The 26736-nt window shown below is 42.4% G+C and overlaps 1 protein-coding gene across 3 annotated transcripts in view; it reads left to right on the top strand.

Moving 5' to 3' along the window:
• The first annotated feature begins 1203 nt into the window (after nt 1–1203).
• The window catches only part of AKT1 (AKT serine/threonine kinase 1), a 77475-nt gene continuing 51942 nt past the window's right edge, over nt 1204–26736 (top strand). Inside the window, exons 1-3 of one of the 3 annotated variants that reach the window (XM_085580838.1) lie at nt 1204–1422; nt 2076–2131; nt 7865–8040. In XM_085580838.1, the coding sequence (XP_085436964.1) occupies nt 7995–8040 (46 nt within the window). In that variant the 5' untranslated portion in view covers nt 1204–1422; nt 2076–2131; nt 7865–7994. Of the gene's footprint in view, nt 1423–2075; nt 2132–7864; nt 8041–8065; nt 25238–26736 lie in introns of those variants that run through there. The other 2 variants (XM_021528923.4, XM_085580840.1) reach the window with 2 other exon arrangements.

Raw genomic sequence — 26736 nt, 5'->3', positions numbered from 1 at the left:
ATCATCTGGTATATTATAGGAATACTGTAAGGGAAAACTCTGAGGGCAGAGAAGCAGAACTGGCATCCCATGCTTTTGGGGAAGCTTGCTGGAAGCACCCCAAGAGGTTTAAAGGAGCCTGGCCCTTCCTAGAGTCTAAAATGCTGGGGCTGCCTGAGCCTCTCACCTATGTGGGGCAGGATGCCTCATTTTTGGGGATGCCCTTTGTCCAGAGAAGGGCACTAATCTGGTGAAGGGCCTGGAGAAAAAGTCTTACAAGGAACAGCTGAAAGAGCTGAGGGTTTTTAGCCTGGAAAAAAAGGAGGCTCAAAGAGGATCTTATAATTCTACAGAACTCCCTGACAGGAGGGTGTAGGCAGGTGGAGCTCAGTCTCTTCCCGGACAATCAATGACAGGACCAGAGAACACAGTCTTATGCTGCACCGAGAAAGGTTTAGGCTGGACATTAGCAATAAATTCTTCACAGGAAGGGTGTTTTGACATTGGAATGGGCTGCCCATTCCAGTGGGAGGTGATGGAGTCACTGTCCCTGGAGGTGTTTAAGGAACGACTGAAGTGGCACTTAGCGCCATGGTCTGGTTGACATGGGGCGATCGGTCATAGTTTGGACTCGCTAACCTGTCTTTTCAAACCTAATTGATTCTGTGATTCTGTGAAATTGTCCATGCTCCAGGCAGCCGGCTCACAGGCCGAGTCAGGAGAAGCCTCGTCCCTCCCCTCCCGGGGCACAGCGTCCCCACCGCTCCGGCCCAAGGCCGGGCCGGTGCCAGGGGAAGGGGGAACACGGAGCCGCCCGGGGCCAGGAAACGCCGCCCCCGGGGCCTGGGGCCGGGCCGGCGGGTGGGCGGAGGGGCCGGGCAGGCGGGCGCTGCTCCGCCGCGCTGCGGGAGCTCGGAGGGTGGCGAGGCCGCGAGCCCCGTCCGGGGAGCGGCGCTGAGCGAGCGGGGCGGCCCCTCGGCTCGGGCGGGAAGCGGCGGCGGCGGGGCCCGGCGGCCGCGCCGCGGAGGGTGCGAGCGAGCGCCGCGGGACGAGCCCGGCCCGGGCGGCGGCAGCGGGCCCGGGGCTGCGGGGGGAGGCGGCGGCGGAGCGAGGCGAGGGGCGGCCTCGCAGGGCGGAGCGGCGGGGAAGGCGAGCCGGCTGCCGGAGCGGGCGTGCGAGCCCCACGGGCCGAGCGCCTGCGAGAGGGGGAGGAGGAGCCGCCCCGCCGCCCGGGGATGGTGAGGAGGAGGCGGCGGCTGCCGGGAGCCCAGTGAGGCCTTCGCTCGGCGCCCGCCGCAGAGCCCGCCCGCCTCGCCGGCCGCCCCCTTCCCCCGCTCGCTCGCTCGCTGGCTCGCTCCCCCCTTCCCTCCCCTTCCCCTGACTCCCTCCCCAGCTCCCTTCCCCTGCCGCCGCCGCCGCCGCCTCCTCCGGGGCTCCAGCCATGTAAGTGACCCGCTCTCCGGCTGGGAAGGGCTGGGGGAAGGAAGCGCCGGGGCCGGGGCCTGCTCGGCGCGGCCGCATTGTGCGGGGCCGGGAGGGAAGGGAAGGGCCGGGAAAGGGGGCGGCCGCTTTCCCTTCGCCTTCCCCGGGTGTGCGCTGCCCCCGCGGCCCCCGGGCACGGCCAGGCGGGGTGGGGAAGAGGAGGCCCGGGCTGCGGCCGCCCCGGCCGGTCGGTCGGTCCTGCCGGCGGCCCGGGGCGGACAGGAAGCTGTTGGCTCCCCGGGGATGCGGTGGGAGAGAGGGCGGCGGGGCGGGGGGCTCCTCCCGGGCCTGCCCCCGCCCCGGGCCCTGCGCGAGCATCCCCCGGGGAAGCGGCGGTGGGGGCGGCTGGGGGGTGGTTTGTGCTATTTGTGAAACAGCGGCGAGCAAAGTAGCCGAGGGCCCCCCATTTTCCCACCTCCCCCGCCCCCATTTTCTCCTCTTGTCTTCTGCGGCCGCGTTGTTCAGCCCAGCTCCGCTTTGCGGACCACTGAGTGTTTGCCGACGGGGTTGTGATTCCCTCCGTGGGCATTTCGCGTGTGTAGGTGGCTGTGCAGCGCTTGTGGACTTGAATTTTTTTTTTTTCTTTTTTTTTTCTTTTTTTTTTCTTTTTGCAGTCGTGTTTTGCAGAGGTGTAGGGAGCTGTCTGCCGAATTCCCCCCCACCCCTCCAGGTGAAGCAGCTGCCGAAATGTTCTTAGAGACTTGTAGGACTTGTGTCTGCTTCGTTGTAAAACCCATAATCAAACATATAAACGTTCTGGTACTTTCAATTTATTTTACTGACAGGACGCTAGTGATGCAGATACAGCTTGCACCTTATTGGTGGTGTGTGCCCCCCCTCCCCGGCCACCCCTTTGGGAAATATTTAACTGTTTTGCTTTGTTTTCCTACCACCTTTATCATGTAAGAAGCAAATTAATGATTTGCGCTAGTTTGTTTTATTTATACCACAGGAGGGACGTACATTTCAAAATACAGTTATAAAAGGGAGTTACTAACACTTAATGCTGAAGAGTATTTGTTTGCAGGTAAATAAATTTGACATACTGCATGACTAGTAATTACTTTCATGTAGTAGTTTCATGGTGACAGCCACAACATTTGTCTGAGTTAGCAGATTTAAAGACCCTGTGGAACTACCTTTGATATTTTTAAATAATAGGGTTTGTGTTGTGTGTGGCGTTTATAGAACTGTTTTTGGTGTGCAGCAGCGGTAAATCAAATTTAAAAATTGATCCAGTGTCCACAATTCACTTTCAGCTCCAGTGTTCACTTTACAGTCTTATGAAAATGTCCTGTAAGTGATTACATTAACAATTAAATAGTTACACAACTGTCTTGATTTCTTTGGGGACTGAACAAAACTTCAATTACAAATACTTCAAAATGGAATTTGATTAAATCTATCTCAGGTAGGCAGCGAAGTTCTGAGCAGCACAGTTCTTAAATCATATGAGCATAAACTGTAAAAGGACTTGTTCTTGTTTGGGAACATAAAGAAGATTTTGTCTGGGCTGCAGAGGGGCTTATGAAGAAGTCACTTTTCTGCCATCCCTCAGTTTTGAAATAGGTAGCTTAGTTTGTCCTATCAAACTGTTGTTGTGTTTGCAGCATGGACAGTTGGATGTCGTAACTGTGGCCCCTCGCCTGAACAGCGTTAACCTCCTGTCTATTGATCAGCAGAGGCAGGAGAACACAAATATTTCAAATTACTGTTTTGTAAACCTAGATTAGGCTAATAGATTGAAAGAAAAAAAAAAAGGGTGAGATGTGGCTGTAGAGATTTTTGTTTTCCAATTACCATTTTCCCCATAACTTAGTATCTGTGAATCCGTTGCGAACCTTGTGATCTGCTGCACTTGCTGCCATGAAATTCCAGCTTAGATGTGGTGTCATTGGACACACACAGCGCACAGTAGTAAATACTGGTGGCCACACCTAAGTCGTGGCCCACAATGCCTTTTTTGTAAGGGAAGCTAAGATGGTGGCACAACCTGGTCCTTCTAAGCTTCCTTGAAAGCTGTCTGCCCAGATTTGGTAACTGGGTCATGGTGCGAAGCTGCTGCAGGCACAGAGGGCCTTGAGCACGTTGGAATCACTGTTGCTCCTGTGAAACAGCCAGGGCAGGATTTGCGTAACGCGGGAGATGTACTTCACTGGTCAAAGCCTGGTGGGAACATCTATCTGTACGCTCCACTTGAAATGTTGGCTGGAGCCCAACTTTGTTGTGTCTGTGCTGTTTAGGTGCCGTTGGCTGTCAGCTGGGAGCACTGGGAGGAGAGAGTAGGTTGCTGGTGGCATCCCGTGTAACGGGCCTGAACGCACCGCCCTGGCCCAGTCCAGTGCTCGTGTACCTTGTCTGCTCTCATGAAAGTGTCATGTGGCCACAGTAGGCAAACTTGGGTAGCTGGATTCCGTTTTGCCTGGTCCTGCTGCTGTGCATTATGAGAACGTGTACGGATGTGTAGCACGTTTGAGCTCAGAGTGTCCCGGGAGAATCACGAATGTGCCACACCAGGGCAGTGGGCATCAGTAACTGGTGGTGTGACAGGGCAAAGTGTTAGCCCAGGGGAATGCTTTTTTGTAATCTGCTTTGTGATCTGGGCTAACAAGTGCAGCCCAGAAACAGTCTGATGTGCCAGGACTGAGGCTGGTGGGTCAGTCTCCCTTTAGTCCCTTGCTTACTCTCCCTCATAAAGATGAGGTGATTACCATAGGTGCTCCTGCATCCCGTAAGCTTAAGCTTCAGCTTAATGGAAGACTTCCTTTTCTTTCTGATCTGCTCTAGGGCATGAGTGGAAACAAATACAAAACTTTACATTGAAAAGAGGACAGGAAGTACAGATTTGTATTTCTACTTTCTTAGAGAAAAAAGAAGGTGAGGATAATGTATAGAAGAGAATGAGAGAAAGAGCTCTAACACAATTCTCCCAAATACGGAAAAAGGGGTCCTGCTCCACCTTCTGTTGGATGGTTGGTTTGACTGACTCCTTAAAGCAGGTTTAATTGCTCCAGTGCCTACAGAAGTGAGTTATCTCATTATTTACGAAGAACTTAATAACCTTTAAGGAGTTAATATGTACGCAAAACTGGTGTCACCATGATACGATGCTGATGTCATACCATTCATGATTTACAGCACTTCAGCTGCGTGAGGACTACTGCAGTGTTAAAAAAAGTATTACAGAAATGCGTAATGAAAAACAAGCAAAGAGGAGACTAAGAGAAAGACCAGGTTGTTTAGCTTTTGACAGTATTCAGTCCTGTGCAGACATAGACTGGAGCAGCCAGGTCATACTTACCTCAGATGCCCTCTCTTCACTGGGAACCATTCCTAGATGGCCATAAATGAGGACTGTAATCATTCCTTTTCTTTTTTTTTTTTTTTTTTCCCTCTAAGGATTTTATGGAAAAGGAACTTTTTCTGGTTTACACATCTTCAGTAGTACATTGACCTATAGTTAACTTGCTCTTCTATTCCAAGAAATTACTCTTGCTTGCTGCCACTGTCTTCAATAACATCTCTTATAAAATAGATGTATTAGACACAGCTTCAATATGTGTTTGAAAATACAGTAGATAGAGCAGTTTTGCTGCTGCTGAAGCTGTGCCTATGGACATCTTGTTAGACAGTGAGAAGGGATCCCCAGCTCTTCACATTGCAAATTAAAAATAGCTTAAGTTTCTCCATGTGAAGTAAGTGCTCTGACATGGCTGACTGAAGGACTGAGGTGGGACCCGTGATGCAGGTTGGTGTCAGGAAGTGTTTAATGTTTTTCCACTTTGTTGTGCCACAGCTTCTTTACAAAACTCTCCGCCCCCTTCACCACCCCTCTCCCCTGAAAGGAGGAGGGCAGGTAAAGACACATCCCTGAGAGCATGGCTTCAATAGTAAGTGGGAAATGTTTCTTGGGTAGGAATGGTAGGGAAAAGGCAGTCCAAGCTGCTTGGACACCACAGAGAGTAGAAAAAATAGTCCCTCTGAACTTTGTATTTCTTAGTTGATCTGCTTTTTTTGGCTCTGTTGTCATTCAAATTTGGATTATTAAATGACAGTTTAGCTGATGACAAGCAGGAAGCTGCCAAGTTGTAATCCTGGCAAGTGTTAACGCAGGAAAAACGGGAGTAAGTTAGCTGCAGATTGGAGAATTCTGGTCCTTCATCCTTTTGCATGTTTTTAATAACAGTATTGCCCTTTCTACAGTCTAGTTTGTCTTGTAGCTTCCTTTTTTTTATGTATGGTTGTTGGAAAGGATACTGATTGCTCAGTGCCTCTAAATGGTTGAGTTCAGGATGCAGAGGTAGGATTGCACAGTCCCTGCACCCTGTATGACACAAAGTTAGAAGCGTTAATTTTCACACCTGGGTGTTGCATTTCCATACTCAAGCTGTGATAATCTTGGGGGTTTTGTTCAACACTTTGCAAATTGCTCAAGCCTCTAAGTGAGGTCTAGTCTCCTCTTGACATCAGCAAGCAAGTCTAGCTTGCATGGCTATTGTGCATTTTCCATGGCCATTTTGAAAGGAAGGAGCATGCTGTGTTTGTCAGGTTTCCATCCTAATTGCTCTGGAGCTCAAGGAGTTTGTTCCAAGGTATCTCTCGCAGCTGTGGATTACTGGTCTCTATTCTGCAGCATACAGTTTTCTCATATTTATTTATGAAATTAGGAATAACTTCACGTCACTTGTTCCAATGTAATTTTTTTGTGTTTCTTGCCTCCCTTAGGCAAACATCTGTTTCATGGAGTTGATAATTCTAACTAGTGAGATCGGCAGATTTGTAATTTGGGAAAAAAACCCAAACTCACCTTGCTTTTGGGAGAACTCAGCATAAACTGTTAACTGGAAAAGCTGAGGAACAGTAACAAACAGTGTAGGTTTGTAGGCAGAGTGTCAGGGCCATGACCTCCTTTCTCCATCCATTTCTGCTGGCAGTGATGGAGCTTGTTCAAATTCGAGCTTTGTGCTTTGAACGCTGCCTGTTTCAGATCACTCGGCTGTAGTACAAAGCCCCCTGCCCCTGCTGGGGTTTCAATTCTAGGTTGGATTCATTTTGACCACCTGTTTTCTTCCATCCAGTGTTGTGTCTTAGTGAATTATGGGGAATTAGTTGCTTTTTAATCTAGTTTCTGATGGATGGCTATCACCTGCATGCTCAGAGATAATTGATGCGCACGTGCCAAATGCATGCAGAGATGGTATATATTTGTCAGGTGGGAATGGGATGTCTCTGTGGTAGGTGAGAGACTCCAGTAAAAGCCAGGTCTTTGGTGGCAGTTTGCAAATGCTGCTGGGTTTTTGTTTTATTAAACTTGTTGGTTACTGCTGGGAATTTGTCACCAATTAGGTTTTTTGATCACTCAAGTAATACTAAGTTGAATAGCAGCATGGACACTTGAAGAGCACAAAAGAATGAAAAAAATAGGGAATATTTGTAATCAGAAGCAGAAAAATAATCAGATTCAATTTAGAAAAATAATAAAAGTTAATGCATTTGGGAAGAGATTACATTCAGTGAGGGAGATAAATGCACAGAATGTTTCTGTGGTAGTCAGCCATAAGCAAGACACATTTTCAATAAGAAATGGCAATCTTGAGCTATATAGAGAGGGATTTTGTCTCATAAAGCAGAGGAATAAAAATCCCAAGTTGTGCTTGGGTATATTGTGAGAAAGGCAGCAGCAAACTGCAACACGGTTAAAGAAGAGCAATAAAATTGATCAGGGTGCTGTAAGGGCTAATTTGGCATAACAGTAAGGTACGTGAGCTTATCTGTGGTTGTTTGTATATCTCTAGGAGAGGTAGAAGTTAGAAATATCAAAGGTGGAGAAGATACTTTTTGGGGAGTTAGGAGATCTGAATGAGATTGAGGGGATGATGCTGAAGGTAGGAAAATCTGAAGCAGGATAGAAATACTTACTGACAGAGATTTATCTCTAAGACACGCTGTGTGCTGGTTAATAGACTATTATCAGGCTGTAAAGAAACCTTTCAGGAGAAGTTTTGGAAATCTTCCTCACCAGGAAACATTGAAAACTGTTTTTTTGTGATATTTCAGAATTTTTATTGTTGCAAAGAATGAGGTGATGTTGCAGAGACGGAGGTCTACTAGGTAAGGTCTTGAATCCACCTGTAATTCAGACAGCACCTGGCAATATTTGAGTCTGCCCATGATCAGCCTACTCAGCGAAGAAGCAGGACTTTAGCAAACCTGTATTTTGGCACCTCCACCTGCCGAGATAAATTATTTTGGAAAGCTAAGCCCTTGTTTAAGATTTGTAATAATAATAGAAAAATCCCAAACTTAACAATGCGGCAGTGAAAACTACTCCCTGTTGTATACGTTGTTGTACATCTGTGACATGCTTTGAAATGATGGTGTACTCTTCTTTTGATCCTTTTAGAAATAGCTGGAAAGGAGGAAAACGGAGGAAAAACCCTTGTCCCTCTTGTGGAGCTGTCTACTGGAGTTCAAGAATTTCAGCTGAGTGATCTTTTGCCATAAACTGGTTTTTAAGAGACATTCCTGCCATTATGAATGAAGTAGCGATAGTGAAGGAGGGCTGGCTTCACAAACGAGGTAAGTGACTCTTCCCTTCTGGACAGTACTATGATCCATCCCTCTCTAATCTGGTGTTTAGCAGCATGTACTCAAGTAATCCATTATTTTCCTGTTCATCCTAGTGGGAAACAGCACATAGGTAGCATACCTGACTTTTTTTCAAGCTTTAGAAAATGCATGTATAAGGGGTTTTCTTGTGTGTGTGTGTGTGTGTGTGTTCACCAAAAATGGGTGTCAAGTGCTTTGAAAATGATGATAAAGGTAGCAAGTGAAGGAGATTAAATTACTTAGAATGGTAGAGGTTAAATAATTTTGGTTTGTGTATGTAGGTCTGTAGCTTTCCTTTTTGTACTAGAAGGGAGAACTAAGATGAATGTTTTTGAACAGTGAAAAATATGCCTGTATTTTGTGAGCAGTGCTGTGCTCTTGCAGAGACTTGCTAGAATATGTGCTCTTCTGCTATTCTGTGTGTGTCTGAACTGCTCTGGGTACCTGTCCTGGACAGGAAGAATAGCCTTGAGTTTCTGCACTCTGTATATTTTGGTCGTACCATGAACGACATTTTATTTTTCTACAAAGTCTTTATTCTTGACAGACTGGCAAAACTGAAAAGACAGTCACATGTATGGTTAGGCTTTTTGCCTTCTTAAATGTTTTCTTCCTATTACAGTGAGTTTGTTTTTTTTGGGGACGTGTTCATTTTCAAGTACCTCAGCATTGATTCTATAGGGTATTACCTGTTCCTTTGTATTCTGCTATTGTTTCTTGGAAAGGAGAGAGCAGTGTTAGGTACTTTCCATGATAGTGTCATTTTTTTGGACCAAAACCAGAATCTCTGTGAATCTGTGTGCTCCAGCAGTAGGGAAGCTTACATGGTTCTGCAGACTCAGGATTTTTCTAGAGGGTTTGCAGCAACTTGCCTGAAGGTGCAAAGGTGTAGCATAATTATTTATGGAAGAAATTTGAAATACATTATCATAACCTTGGTAAAGGCTGATGGTTCTTCGGCAGCAATAAGAAATATCTAGGAATTTAGAAAACATGTTGATAATGTGTATTTAAGAGGGTGGAAGTGTATATTTCTAACAGTTGGATATGCAGTGTAGTTTAGCAGATTGATGCTTGATGTACAAATGTTTTGTTCAAGTTTTTTTAGGGGGGGTGTGTGGGATTTTTTTTTTGTTCTGGTTTATTTCGTTTGGAAACACCTTTGCACTCATTAGCTTAACTAGCTAATTCTGGTGTACCCAGGCTGCTTTGTTCTGACAAAGTATTTGAGAACTATTCTGTGTTTGGATAAAATAGAAGAAGGAAACAAAGAGTTATACTTCCCATTCCCATTTATGAATGAAGAAACTCTTTAAATCAGAGATATTTTTTTAGTTTTAAGCAATGTTTTCAGGCTGAGTGTTTTTAACCATCTGTTGTTGCAATTCTTCCTGCACTTACCTGTAATTAAAAAAAAATTCTGTTATTTTGAGGAGCACAGCACAAAAATCTGAGGGAGAAACATTTATTTTAAACAATATGGAAAAGGCATTGTTAGGATGTTTCAGAGGCACATGTGTCTGAAACTTTTAAGAAATCATGTTGTAGTTCAGGTTTGTCTGTGTTTAGTTTTGGAAACTGAATTTTTATTGTTTCTAGGATTACAAGAAAGCTACTTTTAAGTGAGGAGACCTCTGGAGGAGGTCTTAGTAAAAGATGCCCAGATCTCCTGATCTGATTTTTTTTGTTGTTTTAAAATTGCCTTAGAGAAACAGATTATTATCTCTGATGGATTGCTGATAATATTATGATGAGATTACGTGCTGAGCACATTCCCATTTTCAAAATGTTGCTCTGCATGTTCCACATATTCAATACTGCAAATTTGTGCCCAAACTCCTAAACTGTTAAACATACCTTGGCATTTTTTGGATGCCAGGGTTCCTAATCTTTTTAACCTGTTTCCCCATGTCCTTTTGCCCTCTTGGTATGTGCAGTGACACCTATTTCATTCCACTCCATTGACTCTGCAACTGTTAATTCAGTGTTGTCCTAGTGAGGACGTTTTTAGAAAGCAGTGCTCTATTTTCTCTTCAGCCTGCTGGTGTCAGCCCTGGGAATCTCTTGGTTTTTGTAGCTGTTCAGGGATAGGTTGACAAATTCAGTTCATTTGGCTCTGTCTTTGCTGGGGAGTAACTTAATCCACTCTGTATATGTGTGTGTTTTGTTAGGCATCTTTTTTTTTTTAAATAATCTACATTTATTACTAGACATTATCAGTTTGCTGGCTCTGCTAGATCAAGTGCTTCAACCACAGGATGTTTCCAAAACTGATGTCTGATACGGTGAGCTTCTGAAGTCAAGGCATAAACAATAATTAGTGCAGGGAGGGACTGCTAAAGGGGTATAAGAAACATATGTAAGAAACATATATATGTGTGTGTGTATATAAATATATATATATATATATATATAAAGAGAGAGAGAGAGTATTTTAGATAATTTATAAAACCAGAGGTTGCACTGCATGTGTTCTCTAAAGATCCTAGGGCTTTCCACATGCAAGTATATTAGTGACTGGACAAAATCCAGATTGGGCAATAATGTTCTCTCAACCTAACGTTCCCCATAGCTTTGGTTGGATTTGGTGTCTCTTACAGTTCCTGTCCTGAGCAGTCTGCATGGCTGCGTGCAGTTAAACAGTTGCCACATCTCACCCCAGCAGTGGCTTAATTTTGGTGGTTTTAATGATTTGTGTATGTATAAATCAAGCTGCAAAGTGCTCTGGAGCCCTTGTGGATGGCAGGTGTAAGTAAGCATAAAGCCATCATTAGCAGGAGCAGGTGTTTCAGCCTGGCAGGGAAGTAGCAGGGCTTTCTAGAATTGTGTAGTTGTTTTCTTCTGTCAGCATGCTTTACATTTATGTTTTTGTTTCCAAGATTAAAAATACTAATGGAGAAATGAAATTAAACATTGCTGCCTGACAGAGAACTCTTGGCAGTTCTCTAAGTCAGTCAGTGAAGGAAGCTCCACTTCCAGTAGTGCAGATGTTTGTTTGTGCAAGGGCCAGTTGTGTCCATGACATGTCGAACCTCAATCAGGCAGAAACAGAAGAATTCATGGATGAACTTTCCCCTCCCCATCCCTTTCTCCATTGGCAGTGCTTGGTGCAGCAAGGATAGACTCTTGTGACCACTCTTTGTGTACCTGCATGGCTGGACTCTTCCAGCACACAGGTGGCAGGTATGAAGGAGCTCAGGCTTGGGGTTTGTGCATCCAGCCTGTGTGTGTGCATCCAGGGTGTGCAGTCCCTGGTTATGTGATGCTGAAGGTTTTGTTTAGTGGGAAAGGATGGGGGAAATGATTCGATGCAGAGATGCTATAATTGTGATTGAATATGAGGGGAGAAGAAAGAAATTATCTTCCCAAATTGCTGCTTGTTGAGCTCGGAGATTGTAGGTTTTCTGAATGTATATCATGAGGATTCTTAATTTTGGTTGTGTGTGGGGAACTTCTTGGAGAACAGAGGTGTGCTCAGGTGTTTTTACTTGCATTACTGATCCATTTCAAAGGTTTAATTGGATTTCTTGCATCCTTCTGCTCTGGTCCCTGTTTATAAAGGTCCTTCTATTGTTTTCAGTCTTCATCCTGTTTTTTTTTTTTTTTTAAAAAGTCTTTCTGCATGGCTAACAAAGAGGGGATTGTGCATTTTGATACTCTGTCATCTCTGTCCTCCCTAGTATGTCCGGTTTTCTTATTAGGGCATAAACTTGTATGAAAAAAAGGAGTCTTTTGGAGGCAGGGAAAGAGGAGGAAGGAAAAATACACACTGACATTTGAAAAAGGAAATTGAAAAATCTCCATTTCTAAGTCTGAGAAATCTGAAGCAATTATAAGGAGCTGGAGAGACCTGTGTATTCATCCATTAATATTTAGCAGGAAATGCAGAGCTATTTTGTTTTTAAATAGCATATTAACACCACATAGTAATTTTAACCATGAAAACCATAACATGTCCTCCAAATGCCAATTTTTATGGACTTCAGGCAGGTAAGACTGATGGAGTCTGTAGCTTACAAGTTGATCCAAACTAATAGAGACCCTAAAATGAGAAATAATACATAAGACACCTACTCCACTTCTGGATATAATACCTTTCTTTTTCTTTTGGCTAAAGAATTATTTCTGTAATGAATGGAGTGAAACAGACAACCTAATAAATAACAATTGGCCCGTTGTGATTTTTCTTGCTATAGCTTCATTGCATAAAGTGGATGCAGGATCCATATGTAAAATTCAAACTAGGACTAAGATGCTGATTCCTGCTCTTTTAACTTTCTCTAGCAGAATAGCACAGATGGTGAACTTTACCTTTGTTATTTTGAGCACAGGTTTATACTTTGAGTATTCTGTTAGTGTGAATCAAAAGAGGATTTTACAAGGTATGACCAGATATATTTTTAAGCCAGGGAGTCTTTGGTGTTGCTGTTTTTCTTCACCTCTTCTCTCTTCTCTCTTTTCTGTCCTCACCATGTTCCCTATCTCTTTTCTGTATGTGTGTGTGTGTTTTTTATTTTGGGGTGTTTTTTTGTTTTTACCTTGGCTTCTGTCTGTCCCTGGGATGTAGTGATGGACTGTCTTGGTGACCTCTGTAATCAGAGGTTCAGATTAGTTCAAGGATCATCTGGCTTTCATGGTATTTTAAAGAATGGCTGTGGCACTTGATGCAAATTATCCTAAGAGCCATCTGAACTCTGAAGATGCCAGCTATACAGGACACAGCTGCTTCAGAGAAAAAGCTGGGGGGAATGGAAAGGTAAGAAACAAGATAGGGACTGAACAAAAAACAGAGTGGGGCTGAATGAAGAATGGAGTGGGGAAGTTGTGACAGAGGGAAAGAAGCTGATGCTGTTTCTCTGATGGTTCAGAGCTGAAGGGTTTGGTTTATAGGGAAATCTGTTGTGCTTCTTGTTGGAAACAAAAGATAAGCTGTGTCAGTTTGTGGTTTTCCTTGTGTGTCTCTTTTTCAACACAAGGGGCAATAGTTTTGCAATTCTAGCTCTTGGTTGCTTTCATTTTGCTTGTCCTGTTCTGGGAAAAGGGGACTGGGGAGGAACCAGGAAATTGTCAACTAATAAATCTGACCTTGGTAGTAGGCAAGATGCTAGAGACATTAAGAAGGGATGAGATCACAAAACATCTGGAGAAATATGAGCTGATAATGGCTAGTCAGCTAGACTTTTGGAGGGTAATCTCATCTGATGGAATTATTTGTGGAGAGATCATAGGAAACAGGCTGGATCCAGTGTACTGCAAAAGTTTTCTCTGGATGACACGGGAAGTCAGAAACTGAGAATCAGCTGGTGCAGTGTAACTGTACTGTACTTCATCTTCGAAAGAGCTGGTGTAGCCTAGAAATGGCTCATCTTCCTTTCACAGAGCAGACTACTTGTCTTGGAGTGTTTCTGTTACTTTCCAGCAACCTTTCAGAAAACTGTCTTCCAGAACATTTTTGCATGAAACCCATTCTTTATTCTACAGCTTTGTATTTTTGAAGGGTGACATCCAAATGTTTCTTTCTTCAGTAAAAATTACTTCCCAAAAGTCTTTATTCTAACATTTTCACAAAACACTTTCAGTTCTTTAGAGAAGTGATGCTGGGTTAGATGTGTTTTTCATTGATTGTAAACTGACTGGAACTTACTTGGAAGCGAAGCGAGACTGAGCACTCTCTTTGAATGGCAAAGAGGAAGAGCTGGGATGTTGATGCCCTGGTTATTTATGTCAGTCCTGGAAGTTTACTTTCATATTCTGTTTTATTGCACATCAGAAGCAAAACAAACTAGGTCTCAAATTTATCTCTAAAAGTGGGGTAGCGTCATAGATTAATGTTACTTGTTATTAAAAGGGATTTGAGAGTGAGGGATCTAGGACGTTGCAAGCCCTGTAAAAGCAAGCCTGGGAATGCTTGATACAGTGGATCATGCAGAAAGTGCCTTATTGGTTTTGATTTTATTTTTCATGGTTCCTTTCTTTTCAAAAGGGAAAGGTAGGCCTCTGAAAAAAAAAAGCTCTCCATGTTTTCTGTTCTTTTTTCTCTCAGTAGGCATATTGAGAAGTCATCAGGTTTGGATGTAGGAAGAAAGAAGTACTGAGTGAGTATGCTATTTTGAGGTGAAGAGAGATCAAGAGAATAAAGCTTGCTCTTTCTTGCAGGGGTGGTTTTAGGCAAGGTGCTGTGCCATGCATTTAAAATTTGGCACCTTGTCCTCGCTTGGAAATGTCTTCCCCTGCAGCCCCTGTGTGGATGCCAGAAGGTTCCTTCCCTTCCAACTGGTGCTGCTGCCACTGTGTAAGCACCACCAGTTGCACTCCTTGTCTGTGCCTGTGGCTTCCCCTGCCCAAACTTGCTCCTGGTTATCCATCGTAGCCTGAGATTTTGCCATCTGAAAAAGCTGATGAGGACTTTGGTGCTATTAGAGCAGTACATGGTGACATGTGGTGCCTCTCGTTTCATACACTTTCTGTGTCACTAATAATTCTCTTAAAAACTGGGGTGGTGGTTGCTGTCAGATGCATTTGGGAAACCGACCTTAATATCTATTGCAGAAATAAAAAGGATTTGCTTAATAGCTCAACATTTAATTTTAATGTATTTTAAAAGGGAGAGCATGGTAAAAAACAAATACTTGTCAGCTTTTACATATGTATTGGAGTAGCTGATTTATGAAGAAAAGAATTAGTTGTCTTATTTAAAAGTCATCTCTCATGGGGGAAGACAGAGGAGGTATTATTATTTTCAGATGTATTATGTTGTAGGTACAATGTGCTTCTTAAAGGGGGAACAAAAACCAGGAAACTATATGAGGAAAGAGGAAGAAAAATAATGGAGAAAGAAAAGCACCATATTAGGTGTGAAATAGTGTGTTTTTGTGAGAAATATTTACTGCAGCTGAAAGGGGGGAAATAATGAAGACTGAGTGCAATTGGTAAGCATGCTGCAGACCTCTGGGATTATTCTCCCACCTCTTCCAAGTTGAGCCAAAAAATGTGAAAAAAGAGATAGCTAGTCAAATAACATTGTGAAACTTGTCAGTTTATTCAAAAGTGCATGGTCATATTTGAGGACAGCTGAGGTAAACAATCATCACAGACTGTGGGCAAGTCAGTTACTGTTTCCCCTGAGTCTCTTGGGTAAGTTGGGAGAGCATGTTTTGAAGTGCTGTCCAAAACCTAGGCCTTTGGTGAGCTGCATGTAGAAATACACTTTGGAGTCAGTGGTTTTGTGCATGGTGCAGTGGTATTTCATGCTCATATGGAGAATGAGTGCAATATCTGAGTCATTTATGGGGCTGTCAAATCAGTCTCCTCTGCCTGGGCTTTGCTAATGGACTCCTAATGAGAACCACAGGATAAGCATGCCAGAGAAGTGGTCTTTGTGTTGGTGGTGAACCACAGCCTTCACAGGAGATACCTGTTTTGGGAGGGAGCTCTAGCCTTAGAGTGGTTGGGGTTGGAAGAGACCTTTAAAGATCATGCAGTTCAACCCCTGTGTCATAGGCAGGCACACCTTGCACTAACTAGACCATGTTGCTCAAAGCCCTATCCAGCCTGGCCTGGGACAGTGACAGTTCTAGGGATGGGACTTCCACAATTTCACTGGGCCACCTGTGCCAGTGCCTCACCATCTTCAGAGTGAAGAATTTCTTTATTAAATATTAGGTAGTCGAAATCTGCTCTCCTATATTTTAAAACCATAACTTGTCACAATAGGCCCTGATAAAAAGCCTCTCTTAGTCTTTCTTAAAAGCCCTCAGTATGCATAAAAAGTGAGCAGTAAGGTCTCTCCAGAGCATCCTCTTTTCAGGCTGAACAGCCCCAAACTCTCTCAGCCTGTTTCCTTAGGAGAGGTCTTCAAGACAAGCATTAGTTGCTGATGGAGACTCAAGTGGTTGACACTAGTGTGCCTTGAAGTGAACTTCAGGTGCTGATGGAAGTCAGGCTGCTTCCAGCAATTGCTACTAATTCTCAAATTTTAAATGCAGCCCTTATGTTTATGTTGGCTGTATAAATCAATTCCCAGATGTAGAAGTCCCAAGATTTTGAAAGTTTTGCCTGAATTTTCTTCATGAAGCAGTGAAGCCTGCTAGTCCTCATGACATTGAGAAAAATAGGAAAAGATAACCCAAATACCTGCTTTGTGGTTTAGGCTAAGCAGAACAAGAAGGGCTGTTTAATGACTTGTCAGAAAAAAAGCTCAAAAAATAGAGGATTTGAAATAATGTGTAGTGTATTTTTTTTTCTGGCCTCCTAGCCTTAGCAGTATCAGTACCCTGCTATTTCTGCAATTGTGTCAGACGGTCTGGGGATCACAGAACACATCCTGATACACTTCAGAAAGCAGGTGATATGAAAACATAAATTTCTGATTATCTGCAAGATGCTTGACAGGTTTCATTGTTAATAGAAACATAGAAATGAAGCTGTATTTGAACTGCTTTTTTATTTATTAAATTCCTAAAATAAATCTTAAGATTTATGAGAAAAAAATACTTAGCTAAAATTTTGCAATGTCTTCCCATACAAACCTTCGTATGTGCCGTATTACAAATGACAACATACTGCTGCTTTGTGCAGAACGATGTAGTTAAACTGGTGTGGAAAATATTTGCACTGAGTAGTGTTTATGCCCAGAATTACAAGACTGCATACAATTCTGTATATTTTTGGTTTTATGCCTACACTGGGGTGTCTCAGTTGGAGTATTAGTCAATAGTAACACCCTTGAACAACCTGTTAAGCAGCTCAAAATCCATTGCCAGGCCTCTGCAGAGTGGGAATACAGCCTTTTATTTGCTGGTTGCTTTTCAGGGGCTTCCAGCCATGGATTTTCTGGACAGGTGTTTTTACATGTCATATGTATCCCTGCCCTGTCTGTGGTCTATAAACCATCTATAAATAGCAATAATTTAACTAACTGAAAGTGTTTTCTTTGTAATGTAGTTTTTTCTTTGTCTTTTTCTATTATTTTTAACTTCTGATCATGCAGTCTCCTTGCCTCCCTATGCTCATTAAGTAGAATGAAAATTTGGGAACACCAAGGAATAATTGAAGACTCAAATGTGTAGTTGGATAGATTTAGGTGTATTAAATGTTTATTACTCTACTTGAAGTTTATGCATGGATCAGTGTGGAATCCAGTTGTGATTATCTGTGATGACAATGCTGGTTGTAGGATTTGGAAGTAGTTTTCTAGGTGGACTTTGATTTCTGGGCAGAGGATATGAGTCCTATGCCAGTATAAATTCACTGATGAAGTAATTTTATATGAAGTGCTCTTCATGCTGCTGGGGCAATGTATGGAGAAGACCACGCTTCAGCTCATCATGGGTTTTTTTCCATAATTTTTTAAAAAAAGAAATCTTACCTTTTTACATAGTTGTTACTAAAAAAAATTGTTTATCTGCTTTAATCATAGAATTGATTGAGTTGGAATGGATCTTAGAAATCATATAATTCAACCTCCCTTCCATGGACAGGGACACCTTCCACTAGTTCAGGTTGCTCAAAGCCCCATCCAAACTGGTCTTGAACACTTCTAGGGATGGGATATTCACAGCTTCTCTGGGCAGCTCTTTCTAGCACCTCACCACCCACAGCCTACAGAATTTCTGACCTCATCTAATCTAAATCTTTTCTCTTAGACTGAAACCATTCTCTGTTGTCCTGTCACTGTCTGCCTGTGTAAGAAGTCACTCTCACTTTAATTGCTCTTAAACTATGAAATGAGTGACTTTATTACTGTCTTTGGTATTCTTTTTCAAACAGTGGAAGAATAGTATACTATTTGAATTTTTCAATTTGAAGTTTTCTTTGCATTAGGGATAGCTGTAAATTTGGTCTTCTTTTGTGATGTAGGTATATTTTTACTCCAGCGGGAACATTTGAAAGGTATATAACTGATGCATCTCCTGATGTAGAAGTCAAAGTTGGCTTATCACTTGCATGATAAGAAAACCATTTATTCTAAATAAGAATTAGTTGAAAATAGCATTTTCATTTGTGGAAAACCGCTGCAAACCCGCTAGCAACAACCTCCAGCTGACTTGCAGTATTTCTGTAATGCCTATTGAACAGTTGTGACAGCTTGTTTCTGTTGTTTCTGCTGAAGTTTAGCTTGTAAAGTCAAGATATCTTGATCTGAGAGATGGGAAGATGGTTAAATTACATCATCATGGAAGAATAGCGGCATACTTAGCTTTAAAGCCATTCAGGACTACATTGGCACCCCTTTGTTATACAGTGTAGCTGAAAACGAACTGCAGCAATAATGAACCAATCCATCTAAATCACAGCAGCTGAACAACTGACTGTTCTATCTCAAAATGCAAATGCTTTGTGCAGAATGGATTTAATTGTAAATGTTTGCTTAGTAGGGAATATGAGCCTTTTAGTTTGTGACAATAATTGTGAATACAAAGACCCACAGAATTTTAGGGTTTACATAGCTTGTCCCTGCTCTCATAACAATATTTCAAAGTCACTTTTTTAAAATGTACCATTTGGCTTTTTTCTAGCCAGTGAATAGAACTCTAAATGCCCAATCTCCAAGTGGTGTTTTGGAAACTGAGGGATAAATTTAGCTCTATGTACTTAGATCAGGCAGAATTTTCTGTTGTATTTCTTTCAATCTATGTTAGGGCTTTTTTGTAGCTTCAGATAATAAGAGAGAAAAATGCTGACTTTCAGAGCTTGAATTTGTTTTGCTGTGCAGAAACGCCAAGTGTAACTTAGAGTATTAAGCATTTTCTTTGAGATTCTAGTAAGGTGCCTCTCAAACAATTAAAAGGTTACTGTGAGGAATTTCTTTTGTAGTCAAACTAACAAGCAAACCCCTTCTCTATTAAAATCTTCATTCTTTGTTAGATTCCTGAAGCCTGACTGCTTGAGTGCAGCTTAAGAGGGTGAATCTCTCTCACTGATTTGAATGAATTAAAATTAAAGCAGCATTGTCATTTTGGGAAAGGCAAAAACTCACCAAGCTCCATCAAAAAAAGCAAGAAAGCAGAAATAGCTGCCTCCAGGCTGTTCTTAGGTATCTGTGTAAGGAAAACCAGATACAACTTGGAAAACAGGCGCACACAAAATGTGTGTGTTTATGCTGGTTGGCATTTTGTGTGTTCTTTAATAGCCTTCACATGTGGATTAGTCCTTCTGAAAAAAAGGCAACCAAGCCCCCTGAAGAATAGGCCTTTGTGACACTGGAGAAGTTTACTGTGCCAAAGTTATGGTAAGAATTTGTAAATTTTGGCTGCTGAAGTACTTCCTTCCCCTGCTATGTTTTCATGTTGGAAACTTGTAAGTGTGGAATAGAGGGTGTTTTTTGGTTTGGGTTGGTTTTTTTTTGGTTTTTTTTCTTTTTGTTTTAATGACAATGCAAACATTCATTTCACAAATTAAACCGCCCGTTCACATGATGCTGCTGCTGTATATAAACACCCTGTTGATCTTGTTCTGCAGAAGTGTTTGTTGGGCTTCCTGAGTCATACGGAAGTGCTCCACTGCTGTTCTTGGTACTGTGCTGTGGATTTGGGCTGTATCTGCTCAGATTAAGTTTCCAAATTAATGTCCCTGAAAGACATGTTTTTACTTCGAACAGGGCCCTCTAAGTTGTGATGTTTTTCTATGCCTCATTTTGTCTCTGTGTTTAGTATTTTACATTCTGCTCTCTCAGGAGTAGGTTTTGTCTTAGTTAAAGCTGAACCTATTGGGAAGGTGTTTGGTGCTTCATAGTTGAAAATCTTTCTTCCTCTTATATGTGATATTGTTTCTTCACACAGATCTTGTTTTGTGGGAGGCAATAACTCAGGCTGAAAGGGCTGTGCAGAACACACAGGCCCAAGAGGACGCTGGTGTCTGCACTGCCAGGTGAGCCTTCCCGGCAGCCTGGGATGCAGTGATGAGCTGTGCAACACAGTTGACTTCACAGGGGTTTTCTGGAGTAACCAAGGGCAGAATTAGAGTCCAGGACTAGACTGTCATGGTGACAAAATATTTAGAAAACATTTTCTTGCTTGAAACAAAAGCTTGGATTATGCAACACAAAGCACTGTCCCAGTGTAATAAACGATGCTGTGTATTTTTAAAGGGTTCTGTGTGTTCCCTGACTGTTAGTTCTTGCCAGATTGAGCACGTTCAGGTAAAATGAGGCATTTTTCCTGCAGACTGTTGCTTTTAAAAGCTGGGTTAATTCTCACCCTTTATGCGGTGGAGTTGCAAAGATGTGGCAGCCAAATGTGACCTCACATTTTTAACACAGTAGGACAGCCCTGTTAAAGACTGATGGAATGGAGCAGTGTCTTCCCTTCAGCCATGGTGGCACAGCTGCATTAAGAGCAGTTGCTTAAAACTTACACCTTGTAATTGGCATAGACTGATCTGATTTCTTGTGTGCCTAGACTTGGTGATTGTTTTTATTGGGTTAGAATGTGCTGTTCTTGCTGCAGTAGGGACTTCTTGTTCTGTAGGTGTTTCATCCTTCCGTAATAACTCATGGAACTTTCTTTTTATTAATGCCTGAGGTTTTGTGATGCCCCAGTCTTACCAGTATCTACACTCTGATTTGAACAGAAGCCACAGGTCTCAAGTAGATTGATTGGTCTGTAGAAGATTGTTCATTGGGAATAATATAAAATAATTTTAAGATGAGCAAATTTATGAGTACAGAATGAAGGCTGCTAGCCAGCCATGTTCAGTTCAGCACACTGCACCATTTGGAATTAATGCATATTTTTCCTAGTCTAGTCTGTGTTTCCTGGGTAATATCAGTTGTAATTTCAGAGAAAGCGTGATTTTACATATGTCCCGCCTTCTCTGCTTAGAGCAGCAGGTGGCCAGATTTCTTTCTGAAAAATAGCGAGTTGTCTCTGTTCTGCAGCAGCTCTAAGCAGATCAGCTGCAGAGACTTTATTAATCTCAAAAGTTGATTTTTCCAAAGTTACTGTAGTTGTTAGACTATACTGTTATTCTTGAAAACGGAAAACAGAAGCAAAACATGGAGGGGGAGGGAATATACTTTCCTAAGGTTTGCATCATCTTGCATCTTTGTATGCTTGGCATGTAACCGTGTCCCATTCAGAATGCTGCGCTGAACAGAGCAGAGCTCGTTCTTTAGGCTGCTGCTTTGTCCCTACCACTAGTTTTTCTGTTGCATTGAGCTACAAAACCAGCTGCTTTTGCTTTTCATACCTATTTTTACCATCTCTAATTTGCTATTAAGATGTTAACTTCTGCCTCCCGTTAGCCTAGCATGTGTCTATACTGTGACTACAACGTAGAGGCAAGCAAGTAGTTTTACGTGCTTTCTCTTGTGCTACCCTTTCACACTTGGGAAATGGTCCCTGTAAACAGCTGCAGTGCTGCTTTATTGTCCTCTTCAAAAGCTCTGGCTCCTTGTGTTGCTTATAAAAGGCCCCAATGAACTTGTAATGTGTGTGTACTGAGAGTGCTGTTCCCAGCAGCCCAGTATCGGTCCCCCTTTTTGTGTGTCTGTGTCTGGCTTTCCATTGTCCCTGTCCTGTGACAGGCAACTCTGCAGAGCAGGGTCTGTCTCATTGTTCCATGTGTACAGCAAGTGGCTCAGATCCAGATGTGTATCTGGAGTTGCTGTGTACTGCAGTAACACAAATCATTATGTTACAGAAAAACTGCAACTAAAATGGGCGGAAAATTTAGATACACTGTAGTACGTTTTATGCACTTTTAAGGGTTGGGGTTTAGGTTTGTTTTTTGATTAATCCTCTGACATATTACATTATGCAATAAATGGATATGCATGAAGTTTTCTTCACATTTTAAGAAACCTTTCCTATAGCTAGAGAAAAGCTTTCTTCTTGGGAGCTGCTCCAGGCTACTAGGAATGGGCTACTTGACAACAGCTCTTGTTGGTTTCTTGGAGAGGTTTGTTTATTCCTGTGAATAGAGTGGGTGTGCTTATGGTGAAACCTCATGTTTCTGAAGACTTTCCTCTTTTCAGGCATTATTTTAGAAACGGAATGACACACAACAGGATGTGTGGTTGTAGATACATGTTCACCCTTCAGGGGCCATGCATACCTTTGTGACCATGTACAATCCTGTGCTTTTTCTTTCATCATTCATGTGGTGAAATAAACCATGGGGAACAGTGGATTCATTTCTCCTTTTTATGCCTAGAACACACAGAGAATGTATTGATACTCGTCTTTCTGTTGACTCTTAAAATGCTCAGACCAGTTATTTGAGGTAAGAAGATAAAAATGAGGGCACATGCCCATGCAGGCTTAAGATTTTATTCCTCAAATTTGGTTTGAAAATTGCAATTTGATAAAATTGCATTTGTTCTATTTCTTGTGTTTGTATGCTTTTTAATTCTGAATTACCTTCATGCAGTATTAGTTTAAGTAATCTCTTACAGCATTCTGAGTGGTCCCACTTTGGGAAGGGTGAGCAGACCGGATCACATGAAATAGCTCTTATTGACATAAAGTATTCTGTGATTCGTGACCAGTTTAATACTGGGATATTGGGAATCTCATGCAAAGCCCACTTTAATTTTGAAGGAGAGTAACAACTTCATATGTACAGGTGTTCGGCTTTATTTTTCATATTTCTTGTGATGGCCATCAAAGAGAAAATAAATAGCAGTTCCTCAGTTGTCAAGAGGCATTTTCATTTTTCTGTGTTGGCTGGTCTGTTCGTATACAGAAGTTGGGATTTTTCAAGGGAAGGGTTCAAAACTTGGAATAAACAAACTGTGCTTATTTACAACTTTTTGTAAGTGTTCTGGGTCTGAACCCAAAAGTTTTTTGCTTTAATTGCTAGAATGTCTAGTTTACTAAAATTGCTGTGTAGCTGTGAAGCTGCTGGAAGTTTTGCTTTCATTTGTTTATTTGGCTCTTGTTGCTGTGAGGCTTGCTGTCAGAATGTAGAAATGTTTCTAACCTCATCCCAGCCTTTCTCCTTCTCTTTTTTATAACACTGATGTGAAAGAAAGGGGTGAAATTTGGGTGTAGCAGGATGTCTGGTAGAACTAGCTCTGTTCTTTCTGGTCACCTTCAAGGAGGGCTTCTATTTTGTCACTGACAGGAGTTAAATTAGGTGCCTGATGGTGCTGCCTTCAGAAGAAACAGCTCCTTCAGACTCTGTGGCAGAAGAAGTGTGCTTTAGATGCATGTTGTGTTGCTGGTGGCTGCAGTTTACAGCAACAGCCTGTTGTGGAAGTTGAGGTCTGGGCCATGGGGTCCAGCTTATCAGCAGCAATTGACAGAATAGTCCGTGGATAGCAGAAGTGACCTGGAAGTTCATCATGGCTTATCTGGTGTCCTCAGCTACCACCAACTCACAGATTTCTTCCTTTGATTAAATCAATGGTCAGAGAAAGAAATTTGAATGACTGTGTCATTCATCAAGGCTTGTTTGTGATGGATTAGTAGCAGTCTTGTCATTTTTTGGCCATTGAGATGAGCAGTCACCTTTTGGAGTCAGATTCAGTAAACCCAGTGATCCGTACTGTGATGGATCTCTGCTGTGTGTTCCAAGTTAGTAGTCACCTCAAACAGTTGACATTAAATGCTGCTTTATGAATGCCCTTAAATTGTAGATTATTTCATAACAGGTTCTCTGGATGGTTGCAACTGGAGTCCCAAAGGACAGAGTAAGTTTTGGACCTGATATGCTGTTTCACCTAAAAAAGAGAGCCTTTGAAGGCAGGAGTGAAGCCTGGCTCAGCCAGGAATAGGAAACCTTGAGTAGTATTCAGCCTCTGGAATTTGTTTTATCTGAGACAGTATTGTGTGAAGTCTGGAGCCAAGGTCTCCATATGAAACTACATTAGGCCTGTGTTTGGATCTGTGTATGAAATGAGATAGCTGTAGTACCATAGGGACTTTTTGTTATTTCTGATTGTTGTATTACCTAAACTCTCTAGAGCAGGGAGATCCTTGAAGGATGCATGTCTAATACAAGCTTCCTGTTAAACTTTCACTAATTATTTTAAAATTATACTTAGAATCTGCTGTGGATGTTTTTAATTTTCTGCTTTGAAAACTTGATATGTCTTCCTTCCTTTTCCCACAATACCAGGATAGCAGTGGTTATTTTGGAAATTGTTTTCCTTGTTCGGGTTTGGATTTTTGCATGCAAACAGCCCTTATGTCTGATACCCTCTTCCATTTTTCTTGGGCTGGAAATGCTGTTGCTAAAAGGCCTATCTATTACCCATTCCTTGTGGCCTAGGGGAACAGGTCAGTCATATTGAAGGTGGAGCATCCAAGAGCTGAAGAGGTGTCTGATGCATGAGAGTACCATCCTGGAACTGAGAATTGAAGCCAGTTTTCCCCTGCTCTGCCACAAACTTCCTCCTTATACAATCACCTCGGACAGGGTTATTTTTCTCTCTCGGTGCCCCAGTTCCCTATCTGTAAAGTGGTGATAACAGCACTTCCTTACTTCACGGGGATGTTGTGAGGACAAATGCAGCTCAAACTGTGGGGCTCTTGGATATTGTGGTAACTGGGAGCACAGATGGAAGAAGGGAAATGTTCCACATAAAAGCTTTTTGTTCTTTGAGCCCAGAGGTAGATTATGGCACTGATGTGAGTGTGGCTTCACTGAAGTCATGGCTTGACTAGTGCCATGTCTTCCCTTCAAAGGTTTCCTTCCTTCCATGTGCTGACAGGGAAAGTCCTTAACGTCCTTCTGGATGTGTTTGTTTGGGTCCTTGGCTGCAGGCTCCGTGAGCCCAAGAGCCTGAGTGACTCTTGCTGTCTGTTTTCCAGCCTGGCCTGCTCACAGTTTCTGAATGGAGTGTGTGCTTCTGGCACCAGCCACCTAGGGTATTTCACAGACTAACTCACACCCTGGAAGGAGTTAAAAATATGTATGAATGGATTTTCACTTGCGAAATCCAGACTATGGTAACAGTTACTCTGAGCAAACCCTGGACTGCAATGTGACCAGAAGAAAGCAATTGTCCCTAACATAACTGGTTAAATTTCATAGAAACCACATCCTTTATGTTGCCACTGGCAACATAACATTCCTTAATGTTTGATTTCAAGCAAAGCTTTATTACCCAGCTGTACATGAAAGCATACTTCTAAAGAATTTCTGTCCAGAGTCACCACAGTGTGAAGCTCTTTCATTTTAATGTGGACTTTATAGTCTTGTTTATTTATGCTACAAACAGGTAAGAGACAGGAAACCTATGTGCTTAATATGTACTTTGTGACATGTCTGAAAGGAAGGAGGCAGTGAGTTGAGTAATTTGTTCAATTGAATCTTGCTCATGCAAATAAGTTTGGTTTTGGAAGCTTTTTTGGCCAGGAGGTAGAAGTATACTTCATTTATTTCTTGCCTCTTGGAACATGGGGCTTATGTCATCTTTCTTGTTCACCTGCCTTGATAAATTCTATATTTAGTTGTCTCTGCCATTCCACTTGAACGGGACAAAAATAACTTCAGTGTAATCCATCCTCTCTGTCCTTTCCTTCCCCCCCCCCCCTTCCCTCCCCTTTCCTTTCCTGCTGCTAGGTTTAGGGCATTCAGTTGTTTGGGAAGTGGTGTTTGTTTTGCTTTGTTTCCTTACAAGTAGGGTTGGAGGGCAAGAGAAAACATTTATACTCTGGCCTAAAGTTGTTGTGAAGAGTATGCAAACTGTCAGAAACACTTCCTTCTCTCTTACAACATTTGCTGAGGGGTCAGAGTGTGTGCAGAGTGTGTGGAGGGAGGTGGAGCAGAGAGGTTGGGAAATGACTTGCATGTGGCATACATCTGTCTGACAAAAAGCCAACCGTGCCAGGGGATAAATGGACAAACAAATAGTGTTTCAGTTCTGAACTCAGAGGTTCAGAACTTAAAGTTTGCACAGGAGCAACTCTTCAGATAAGCTTCCAATTGGACCTTGACTTGTGTTGTGCAAACACCTGGTAGTTAGTACAGAGGAGTCTGTCCTCTAAAACCCTGCCTGGGAGAGGATCTGGCCACAGGCTGTGTTTTGCATGGCCTCTCCTGTGTCCTGCAATGGGCATATACATGCATAGTCTAATACAGATCAGCACTGGCCAAAACCCCCAAAGTATTTAAGCCTTAACCCCTCGCCTTTAGCATGAATTAAGGTGAAGTTGCATTTCTGTTAATCTGGCTGTGAACATTGGCTATTTTTGGATTGGATAAAGAATGTCCCCTGAATTTACCAAAATGCTTGCTGTCTGTGTTATCTGAAATATTATGGTCTTCCACTATTAAGCTGATAGGGATTTAAGGGAAACTGTATTGTTTAGGTGAAACGGCTTTGAAATATGGCCTGCCACTTTCTTGTATCCTGAGCTGAGTGTTGGGTATGTTGTTCCTGACAGACGCATTGTCTGGAGATGCAGGGGGACTGATGTTGCTTTTTGTAACTCAAGCATTTTTTTATTAACGGTGTTAAAGAGGGTGATGTGGAGCAGAAAGATTGAGGGGTGTTTAATTGATGCCTAACAAAAATCAAGTTGTTTTTCACTAAATTTTTCATTTCAGTCATCTGCTTTTCAAAAGAAAGTGAGATATTTTCTCTTTTTTATTTTTTGCTTATTTTTGTAATCATAGAATTGCTGCAGGACAGAAGGAAGAAAGAGTTGGTTTTGAAAATTGGTCACAATTTGCCTGTTTGTCAGTAAAAGCCTGAGCCGTGTAGCAGTGTCAGAG

The sequence above is a fragment of the Lonchura striata genome, chromosome 5 (assembly GCF_050655825.1).
Source record: "Lonchura striata isolate lonStrDom1 chromosome 5, ASM5065582v1, whole genome shotgun sequence".
Lineage (NCBI taxonomy): Eukaryota > Metazoa > Chordata > Aves > Passeriformes > Estrildidae > Lonchura > Lonchura striata.
This window is presented reverse-complemented; position numbering and strand designations above follow the sequence as displayed.